This window comes from Limanda limanda, chromosome 1 (assembly GCF_963576545.1).
Source record: "Limanda limanda chromosome 1, fLimLim1.1, whole genome shotgun sequence".
Classification (NCBI taxonomy): domain Eukaryota; kingdom Metazoa; phylum Chordata; class Actinopteri; order Pleuronectiformes; family Pleuronectidae; genus Limanda; species Limanda limanda.
In genome coordinates, this window is record NC_083636.1 from 22,553,081 (window position 1) to 22,564,211 (window position 11,131).

Sequence of the window (11,131 nt, forward strand, 5' to 3'; positions counted from 1 at the left end):
CTCTCTCCCTCCCCCTACCCCTCTCTCTCTCTCTCTCTGTTTCCCCCCCACCCCTCTCTCTCTCGCTCTGTTCCCCCCCTCCCTCTCTCTCTCTCCCTCCCTCCCCCCTCAAGCTCTCTCTCTCTCTCTCTCCCCCCTCTCTCTCTTTCTCCCTCTCTCTCCAGCAACACCTGAGTGTGATCACACCTCCTCAGACTCCTCGTCTTTCTAGCTGAACATCTTCTCCTGCTGAGGTTCAGCTCGGTTCAGACTGGATCGGTTCCACCCGGAGCAGCTGCAGACACCGGAAGACTCCAGTGGGCAGAACCGGGGGCACCGAGCCTGCAGCGGGTCTGGGGCAGCTCCGTGACCCGGTGCGGATCCGGATCATCCGGAACTTGCAGCTGCATGATCCGGGTTCTACCTGAGACCCGGTCCTGAAGTTTCTGCCTCTTCTCTGGTTCTACGCATCGATTTCGTGCGTAAAGTTGCTTTTCTCCCGGAGGAACTCGGTGCGTTGGTTCTATTTGTGTGCCGGTTCTGTGTGTCCTGTCCCCGGGAGGTTCTGTGTGTCCTGTCCCCGGGAAGTGCTGTCGGTTTCCCGCTGCTCTGACCCGGTTCATCCGGTGCTCTGACCCGGTTCCTCCGGTGCTCTTAGCCGGAACCCCCGCTGCTCGGACCCGGTTCCTCCGGTGCTCTGACCCGGTTCCTCTGCAGACCCGGTGCCTCCCGGTCCTCCAGCCCCAGCATGGCAGCCGGACCCCCCTGGCTGGCCCTCGCCCGCGGGGCGGCCCTCGCCTGGGTGCCGGTGGCCGGTGCACCGATGCCGCTGCCGCCACCGGAGAAGCAGCCCGGCCCGGACGGACTCATCGTCCTGAACGTGAGCGGAACCCGGTTCCAGACCTGGCCCGACACGCTGCAGCGGTACCCGGACACGCTGCTGGGCTCCAGCGAGAGAGACTTCTTCTTCCTGGAGGAGAGCAACGAGTTCTTCTTCGACCGGGACCCGGAGCTCTTCCGCCACATCCTGAACTTCTACCGCACCGGGAAGCTGCACTTTCCGCGGCAGGAGTGCGTGTGCGCGTACGACGAGGAGCTGTCGTTCTTCGGCATCATCCCGGAGATCATCGGGGACTGCTGCTACGAGGAGTACCGGGACCGGCACCGGGAGGACCAGGAGCGGGTCCAGGACGACGTGGAGATGGAGCAGAGCCGCGAGCACGTGACCGTGGAGCTGAGCCTGCGGGAGACCATGTGGCGCGCGTTCGAGAACCCGCAGTCCTCCACCATGGCGCTGGTCCTCTACTACGTCACCGGCTTCTTCATCGCGGTGTCGGTGATGGCCAACGTGGCGGAGACGGTTCCGTGCGGGGCGGCGCGGGAGCGCGCGCGGCAGGCGTCTTGCGGGGAGCGGTACGCGCTCGCGTTCTTCTGCCTGGACACCGCGTGCGTCATGATCTTCACGGTTGAGTACGTGCTGCGCCTCCTGGTGGCGCCCAGCCGCTACAACTTCGTAAAGAGCGTGATGAGCATCATCGACGTGGTGGCCATCATGCCTTACTACATCGGCCTCGTCATGACGGACAACGAGGACGTGAGTGGGGCCTTCGTCACGCTGCGTGTCTTCCGCGTGTTCCGTATCTTCAAGTTCTCGCGACACTCGGCGGGACTTCGCATCCTGGGCTACACGCTACAGAGCTGCGCGTCGGAACTCGGCTTCCTGCTCTTCTCGCTCACCATGGCCATCATCATCTTCGCCACCGTCATGTTCTACGCAGAGAAAGGATCGAGCGACAGCAAGTTCACCAGCATCCCGGCGGCCTTCTGGTACACCATCGTCACCATGACAACGCTGGGGTAAGTGATGCTGATGCTGCAGGTTTTGGGGCGTGACTCAGAAAGTGGGCGTGGTGAACTGATGATGAAGAGACATTTTCAGTCTTGTTTTAAAACTTCTTCAGATTTTCTCTGGTTTTAGTTTTATACGTTTGTTTAAGTTTTCGATAAAGTTTTACAGGAGTAAAACTTTCTTTCAGACAGGTGGTAGGTCTGTGTGTCTGTGTGTTTGTTTGACTGAGTGTGAGTGTGTGTGTGTGTGTGTGAGGGGGATGAGTGTGTGTCTGTGTGTGTGACTGAGTGTGCGTGTGAAGGGTGATGAGTGTGTGTGTTTGTGTGACTTTATTTCACACCTAAAATATCAACAGCAAACATCTGAAGCTATAAAATCCACTTGAAGCAGCAGTGTAGAAATATCTGTTGTTTCCAGATGTGTGTCTGAAGCTGAAACATCTGGAAAACAAATTGATTCTAACTGGACTGTAACATCAGCTCAGACTCACACACACACACACACACACACACACACACACACACACACACACACACACACACACACACACACACACTCTCATAGTAAAACTCTGAAGTCAAAACATGAAGTCGTCTCCTCCCTGTGGTTACATAACATGAGGGGTGTGTGTGTGTGTGTGTGGGTCATGTTACTGCTGACAAGTACAAACACACATTTATTATTTAGTCAAATGACCTGATCAAAGACAGAGAGAGAGAGAGAGAGAGAGAGAGAGAGAGAGAAAGAGAGATTCTGATAAAAATCATTGTTGAAACATTTCAGTTAACATTTCCGTTAAAACTCAACAAAAGTTGTTGCGTTGTTTTGTATGCGCGTGTTCGTAAGGTTACACGTGTTCGTCAGGTGACACGTGTTCGTCAGGTGACACATGTTCGGCAGGTGACACGTGTCGGTCAGGTGACAGGTCTCAGACGCAGCCTGGCGATGTTAGGACATAAACTCCCTGGGACCATGTTCCTGACATGAAGTCGATGTCGGGTCGTTTCCTCACTTCTATAGAAACTACCAGTGGACGAGGGACTGATCGCTGCTCGTCTTCATTGACAGGTTAATGAAACCAAGGATGGATTTTAATCATTGTTAAACAGATCAGCGGTTTTCAGTTTAAGTCAAAACTTTATTCAGATCATAACTTGATCTTTTGAAGAAATTCTATCATTTCTGCTCCTGAACTTTTTCATTATGACGTTGTCAGAGTTTTTATCTGGTTAATTGTCAAACATGTGACTCGGCGCCTCCATACGACCATTCATCCCCTGTCGTCCAGCCCTCTGGAGGGAACACGGCCTCGGGGGCGTGTCCTGCTCCTCGATCTGAGATCAGGTTTCAGTCTGCTCGCTGTGACCTGATCTCCAGTCAGTCGACCACGAGGGGATCCGGTGACAGAACAGGTGACTGTCTTCACCTGCACACCACGTGACCTGTGGCCCCTCCCCTTGTCCACCTGGACGAACACTCCGCTGCAACGTGAGGACAAACGTCTTTGCTGTACGTCTGTCATGTGACCAGGAAACTAATGCACCTGTGACGTCACTGAGGCTCATGGGTAATGTAGTATTTACATCATGATGAACAGACACGTGATCATGACGTGTTCGTTCTCACACGTGGGGATCTTACATATCCTCAGACAGTAGAATAACATTCAATGTTGTTGTGTCATGTTGTGTTGTTTCATGTGGTTGGGTGTCATGTTGTGTTGTATGATTCATAAAGCGTCTCTGTTTGATCAGTTCAGACTGAACGAATCTGCGGAGAAGAAAACTAAATTAGTTACCATGGAGACAGCATGGACCAGAGCTTGTTAAGTCTAATGTGTGTGTGTGTGTGTGTGTGTGTGTGTGTGTGTGTGTGTGAGTGTGTGAGTGTGTGAGTGTGTGAGTGTGTGAGAGTGTGTGAGTGTGTGAGTGTGTGAGTGTGTGAGTGTGTGAGTGTGTGAGTGTGTGAGTGTGTGAGTGTGTGAGTGTGTGAGTGAGTGTGTGAGTGTGTGAGTGTGTGTGTGTGTGTGTTTTCCATTGACCTTAGTGGAACATTGAAGCTGCTGCTGTTCATACATGATGTTGCCTGATGTTAATCCGTGTGATGATGAGTTCATGAGCTTCAGACTCGTTAACTCAAACAGATCCACAGACCAGGTTCTCTCTGGAGAATCAGGACTCACAGTCAGACCAGGATCAAACATCTGGATCATCCTGATGAACCTGCTCACACCAACATGACCTCAGAGAAGAAGAAGAAGATTCACTCACACACCCACACACATATACATACATTGAGCATATAGAGGATGAATCTGGAGAAGGGTCAAATAAACAGCATCAGTTGTTCTCTCTCTGTGTGTGTGTGTGTGTGTGTGTGTGTGTGTGTGTGTGTGTGTGTGTGTGTGTGTGTGTGTGTGTGTGTGAGTGTGTGAGTGTGTGAGTGTGTGAGTGTGTGAGTGTGTGTGTGTGTGTGTGTGTGTGTGTTATATAATCTGTTTGTCCCTGAGCGTAATTACAGCAGCAGATGTGGAGCTGAGACTCACCTTGTTTCTACGTAACATCCAGATAGAGTGACACACACACACACAGTAATATACAAAGTAACACAAACAATTAGTATCATTCCATCAGGCAGAAACATCATCTGTCTATAGATCAATGAGTCAGCGACGTAGCGTGTATCGTGTGGCGTGTAGTAACTTGTAGCGTGTAACGTGTAGTAACGTATAGCGTGTAGCATGTAGTCTTTGTTTTTAAGGTGATTTTTAAGGATGGAAATGTGCAGAGACGACGATAATCAGCTGATCTGAAACGAGTGAAAAGCTCTGTAACATATGATATTAATGTATAGTTAATAATAAATATAAAATGAAATGGATGGGAATTCATAAAAATGTAATTATAGGTCACAGAAGAGAAGAAAGCTGCAGACATGATAAACTGATCCATTAAATTAATCTAGTTTCTGTTCCACATGTGACTATGGGAACATGTTTACATTCACTAGAGGACTGTGTGCGTGTGCGTGTGTGTGTGTGACTCTGATCTCTGGGGAACATCAGTGAATGAATGTTTATAAACCGGAAATGAAGCTTTGGCTCCCTCGTTGGGATGACGACTGAACTGCAGCTTAAATCGTTAAAAACATGTTGAGGATCTGTCGCCTGAGAACTGACTCATAAAGTTTTTTATTAAAATAAAACATTTAACTGTGAATAAAAAATAAATTATCAACATACAGTGAATCTTTATTTATTATTAATGATGAGTCCTTGTAAATACAAACAATCAAATTAATTATTTAAGTTTATTTATGAAACAGTATATAATCATTTCAATGTTTATTTTCAACAAATTAAAATATTTTAAACACAAATAGTTACTTGTATTGTATTATATTATATTACATTATAGTATGTTATACAATGGATTGTATTGTATATAATATAATATAACATAATATTATATTGTGTTATATTATATTATATTATATTATATTATATTATATTATATTATATTATATTATATTATAGTATAGTATAGTATACTATAGTATAGTATAGTATAGTATAGTATAGTCTATTATATTATAGATAGTATTGTATTGTATATGATATTATATGATATTATATTGTGTGACCCCTGATTCTCTCTGTACTTGGATGTTGGCTTCGTTCTCAGGCTTTAGTTTCTAACTCCTCCTCTTCCTGTCAGGTACGGTGACATGGTTCCGAAAACGATCATGGGGAAGATCTTCGGTTCTGTCTGTTCTCTGAGCGGAGTTCTGGTCATAGCTCTGCCCGTCCCCGTCATCGTGTCCAACTTCAGCAAATTCTACCTCCAGAGTCAGAGAGCGGAGAAGAGACGAGCTCAGAAGGTCGGACCCTGAACGCACCATGACGTCACACACACATATTTTAAAGGGACAGCTCACTGAAAAATGAAAATTCATTCAAATTCGACTCCAAACGACGATTTATCCAAAGTTTTTATTTTAAATGTCTCTGATATCTTCCGACGAGGTGCATTCAGGGAATGTCGGACATGCTAGCGTAGCCTAGCTTAGCCCCTTGTGGTGGACCTTTAAGGTCCTGGACTCACTGTGTGGTCATGTGACTTCTGTTTGTGAAGGTGTCAAAGGAGGCGGGACAAGCGCTGGTGTGTAAAATCAACCATGACTACGAAGTTCACCAACATCACCTGCTGCAGTGTCTGGAGAAGACCACAGTGAGTTTACACAACACAAACACACAACACACAACACAAACATACACACAGACACACACACACAACACACACACACATTTTCCTTTGGTGTGTGTTGCTGTTGGCCTGAGTGACACATAGTGGATGTTGTACGATATAAAGATTTATTGTTTGATGCCTCACGTTAAACTTCCCTCTCCTGTGTCTTTCCTCAGAACCATGAGGTTGTGGCAGAGAAGACGTACCATGAGAGCTGCAGGGAGGTGACGCTGGTGAAGCAGGTTTCCCGTTCTTCCTCCATCTTGTCCTCACCGCACAGCCTCACGTCCTGCTGCGCCCGCAGGAAGAAGAAGACCTTCAACGTCCCAAACTCCAACATGTCTGTGGGTCTGCAGAGCAGCTTCCAGGAGCTGAGCACCATCCAGATCAGAGAGAGGCCGAGTGTTGTCAGGTAAATAATCACTTGATCTGAGGGCATTACTAGAAATCAGGAGTCACTGAGAAGGTTCTGAAGAAATTGGAGGAAGTTCCCTATGAAGGCTGTGGAGATCTCAGAAGGTTCCAGGAGTCATTGAGAAGGTTTCAGTTGACCTTGAGGAAACCCTTTGTCCCAGGATTATTAGGAGATGTATCATAAATCATAATGTGCTTAAGTTCCCTGTGAAGGTTGAAAAGTCTTCAAAACGATTTTGGGCTCATTCAGGATACTGCAGCGATAACAAACTATTCGGTGGCCATGGGGAATCTTCTAGAAATTCATAAGGAGGTTTGAGATTGTTCAAAGGTCTAGAGTTCTTGATAGGTCTATGAAGATCTTTGAAGAGATCTCTGGGTGTGAACGCGAAGGGATGTTAAAGCTTTAGCGAGGTGTTTGAGGTTCTTGAGGAGGTCTTGGAGGAATTTGAGTAAGAGGTTCTCGATTAGGTTCTACTTATCATCAAAAAGTTTCAGGGATTCTTGATAAGGTTCTTGAAGAGACTGTAGGTCTTCTTGAGTCCCTGTCCTGGTCATTGATGGATGTTTGTCCTGAGAGGATCCTCACATGTGACTCTCTGAGCTTTATTAAAGGCCAATTTATGCTTCTACGTCTTTTCTAAAACGGATAGATAAGACCGCCCTATCCGTCATGGAACGCCCTCTCCGAGCGCCTCGGAGAGCTTTTCGTGCACCTCTGATTTTTCTAACTGTCCGTGTCCAGTGGAGTTGTCCGCCTAGCGTGCTAGGCTAGCGGGCTAGCCACCATGCTAACTGCGGTGGTAACGGTGCAAAAACCCGCCGACACGACTTTAATTCCACTTCTATCATGACACTGTTTCTATAATACCGCCAGGTTAGAAGCAAACACCGGATAGTAGTAGTTAGTGTCGGGAGTCCCTGCTGACTGTGTGTGGAAGCTGGGAGGGGAGCTAGCTCTGTGTAGCCTCAAGCAGATTCAAGCTGTGGAATCAGCAACACAGTTCGGAAACAAGACCGGAGAACCGCTGCGCTAAGAAACGATAACATCAGCATTTTGACCCGCTGGGTGTCACTTTATTTAGTTCTGTTAGTTGCCATGGTTCAGTGTGTGGGAGGCAGGCCGACAGAGATAAACAGACACACGTGGACTTCTTCTTCCCAAATGGGGTAGGCTTCTCTGAGCTCGTCTTCTGTTGCGCCACCTATGGGTTTGGCGGTGAATTGTTTTCAACGTACAGTCGTCGGAGAGGTAAAAATCAAAAAGACTCTCCGCTCTCCGTGCAACCCTCTCCGAGAAACGGATCCGAGAAGCATAATGGAGCCTTAACTGTTAATAACGGTTTTATTCTTCTTGAGTTAAGAACAGAGGATGTTGCTCCTTGTTAACATCTAAGAGACAAATATGAGACAAATAATATGTGATGTTCGATGATATTTGTTCCTCAGCTTCTAGTTGAGATGTTAATGATCCTGTTGCTATGGTTATATATTGTTTAATAAAGTCTGAATTGCGTGTAAGAAACAGCTGGTAGCCAATCATAGAGCAGTAAATCATCTATGGTGTACAAGAAAATATAATAATGTATTTAGTTTTTACTGAAGATGAATGTTTCTCTCTCTGAGTTTATTCAGATAAAACTTTAAACTAAATAAAAGTGAGTGAGACAGGATGAGTCGCTGGTTCGTTTATAAACAGCAGAGGTCATGTGACGGAGCAGGAATCCAGAGAATGTCCAGCTGTGGGAACAGAAACATCTGGAAACTACGTCTCTGCCGCCTGAAACTTAACGTGAAAAACTTTATTTAAACTCACTGAACAGAGATGGACGAATATGATTCTAAAAGAAAACAGACACAGAGTCTCAGGAAAATTATCATTTATCTGTCATATTAATACAAGCTTCACTTTACAGTTTTTCTCAATTGGTTTGGCTCATTTCACGAAACAGAAATGACATTCTCAAAACTACACGTGCAAACCTCCAAACCACTGGGCACTTGTTCACAACAGATTGGAAGATCTCATTCCTTTAATCAAATTGCAATTGTAAAAGCACAGCCTTGCACATGACAAGCACAATTTTTATATGATTTAGGACACCTTGCAAACGGTTAGGTACATTTGCCTTCAGTAGGCCCAATTACCAATTGAATATATCTTGCTGGTCTAAACTGAATGTTGCTTCTCAGTCAAGTGGTTGTTCTCTGCAGAACATGTTGGCATAATTTCATTGTTTACATCATCACCTGCACAATAGTTCACTCCACTGTCAAAATCTTTCAGGTACATAATACCATGAAAAACATCATGGTATATACTGTAATATGGATCTCTTGGATCATCGGCTTAATTTTCAGGTGCAACTAGAACTTTACTAATCAAGGGGGAGTTTCACACATCCGATCACCAATCACACAGTAAGTTTAGTTAGCTGACAGGTGCTATCCAGGAGTAAAATGCTTCCATCAAATATCTAGAGCTTGACCAAGTTTAGTACAATTTATGAACCTGGAAGCACCTGGCCAGGTAAACAACCTAGGTCAAGGAAGAAGAGGAAGAGGAGCAAGGGTGGGTGGTGGTGGAGAAGGGGGAAGAGGCCGAGGAGGACGAAGACAACAATTTGTGCCAGATCAGGCAGGTCGTCGAGTTCAGCCTAATGTGCCACGCTCTACAGTGTCCTCTATCATCCAAACATTCCGCAGGGAAAACAGGTATGTGGTCAGTCAACTATGGAATTATTGATGGTAGAGTTAACTCTAATATTCAAATTTATTGAACTAAAGTCAAAGTAAACAACTAAATACAAATGGTAATAGTGTCTATTCCCACACATTTTTCGTTGTGTGGGACAATGTAAGCTTCCACCGTGGCCCGCTCATCAGGGCGTGGTTCACTGCCCATCCAAGAATGCTGATGGTGCTCTTATCACCTTACTCCCCATTCCTCAATCCTATCGAGGAGTTTTTATCTGCATGGAGGTGGAGGGTCTATGAGCATCGGGCTCAAAACCAGAGGTCCCTTCTCCAGGCAATGGATGCTGCTTGTGGTGATTTCACAGCAGAGCAGTGTCAGGGATGGTTCCAGCATGCACGCCGATTCTTCCCCCGCTGCATAGCAAGGGAGAACATCAGATGTGATGTTGATGAAAATCTGTGGCCAGACAGACATGAGCACGAGGAAGAGCAGGAGAGTGAGGATTTAGTGAGAACTGCAGCTTTACTTTAGTTTCTTACTGTATGTGTTGTTAGTGTAGGCTAACCTAATTTTAGTTTTGATGTGGTTATTGTCCCACAGTATATTGTGCTGTACACATTTTCTGTTACTGTAACCACGATGTATGGCAATTACTGTAACAATTTCCATGGCTGTATGACTGCAATAAAGTATTTTATGTGAAACCTTGAATTAATCTTTTGTCTGTTTACACATAGTATTCTGGAAAGAAAACATCTACTGTAACCATTCAGTGTCAAAAGACTGAGCCAAGATTGAAATGTGCACATGAGGGATATTTCTATGGTCCACTGCCATACTGACAAAACACCTAAACATTTTGACCTGTAGTGTTTAAACAATGCCAAAGGGACTTTTCATTTTGGGGGCACTGACTATTTGTATGAGAAAAGAATTTAGTTTTGACTGATAAATTGTCTGTTTTGGGAGAGATATGACCTTTTGCAGGTGTGCCATGGAGTTTTGATGAACCATCTAGGTTATTTTGGCAAATGTATTTAAACCTTGGAGAATGTCCTTTCCCCCCCGAGAGATGAGCCACAGCAATCGAGAACGAACTTTTCATTTTGGGGGCACTGACTATTTATATGAGAAAATGATTTGGTTTTGAAGCTTGAGTTAACTGTTTTGGGTGAGATATGACCTTTTGAAGGTGATCCATGTAGTTGTGCTGAACCATATAGGCTGTTTTGCCAATTGCACTTAGTGCTCTGAGAATGTAATTTCTGTTTCATAAAATGAGCCAAACCAATTGAGAAAAACTGTAAAGGTGTCCCACTGCTCGACTGCCCCCCCCAGGGGCCAGCATGAAGCCACCTGGAGAGAACAGGTACTGCAGTCTGTCTTCTGATGATGGTGCAGACATCAAAATATGGACAACTAAGGATTATTTGAAATATTGATCTGCAGGTTATTTTCATCATCAATCGGCTCTTTAAACATGAATATCTCTGACTCACTGATAAAGCTACACCATTGGTCAACTGCATGTCATGTGACTAGCCACAGTTTGTTGGAGTTTTTCCATTGGCCGTTGCTCTCTTGAACTAAATCGACAACTTCAAATAAGTTCTGAAGTTTGATGTTTGCTGACGACATTCACCTTAACGTCCCCGTGTTCATAAAAGTTCTTCTACCGATGAAACTTTTGAGAGAATCCTCATTTCAGTGACTCTGAACATGTTTTTACTTTATAAAAATCCATATTTCTGTTTCTTCTCTCGTAGTCGTTCCAGTCTGAACGCAAATTTCGAGGAGACGGTTCCTTTGAACTGCGACGGGCCGCACATCACCGCCGCTGTCATCAGCATGCCAACGCCGCCTGGCACCAAGACCGTAGGTGACGGATCAACGGGCTCTGCCAACGACTCCCAGGGCAACATCGTGCGGGTGTCAGCGCTCTAG

General features: G+C 45.7%; 1 protein-coding gene across 1 annotated transcript; it reads left to right on the forward strand.

Annotated features, from left to right (window-relative positions):
- The first annotated feature begins 727 nt into the window (after positions 1-727).
- Positions 728-11,131, forward strand: kcnd2 (potassium voltage-gated channel, Shal-related subfamily, member 2). The gene is given in 6 exon segments (XM_061078627.1): positions 728-1,836; positions 5,545-5,815; positions 5,971-6,057; positions 6,252-6,479; positions 8,921-8,931; positions 10,954-11,131. Coding segments are annotated over 6 exon segments (1,884 nt in total).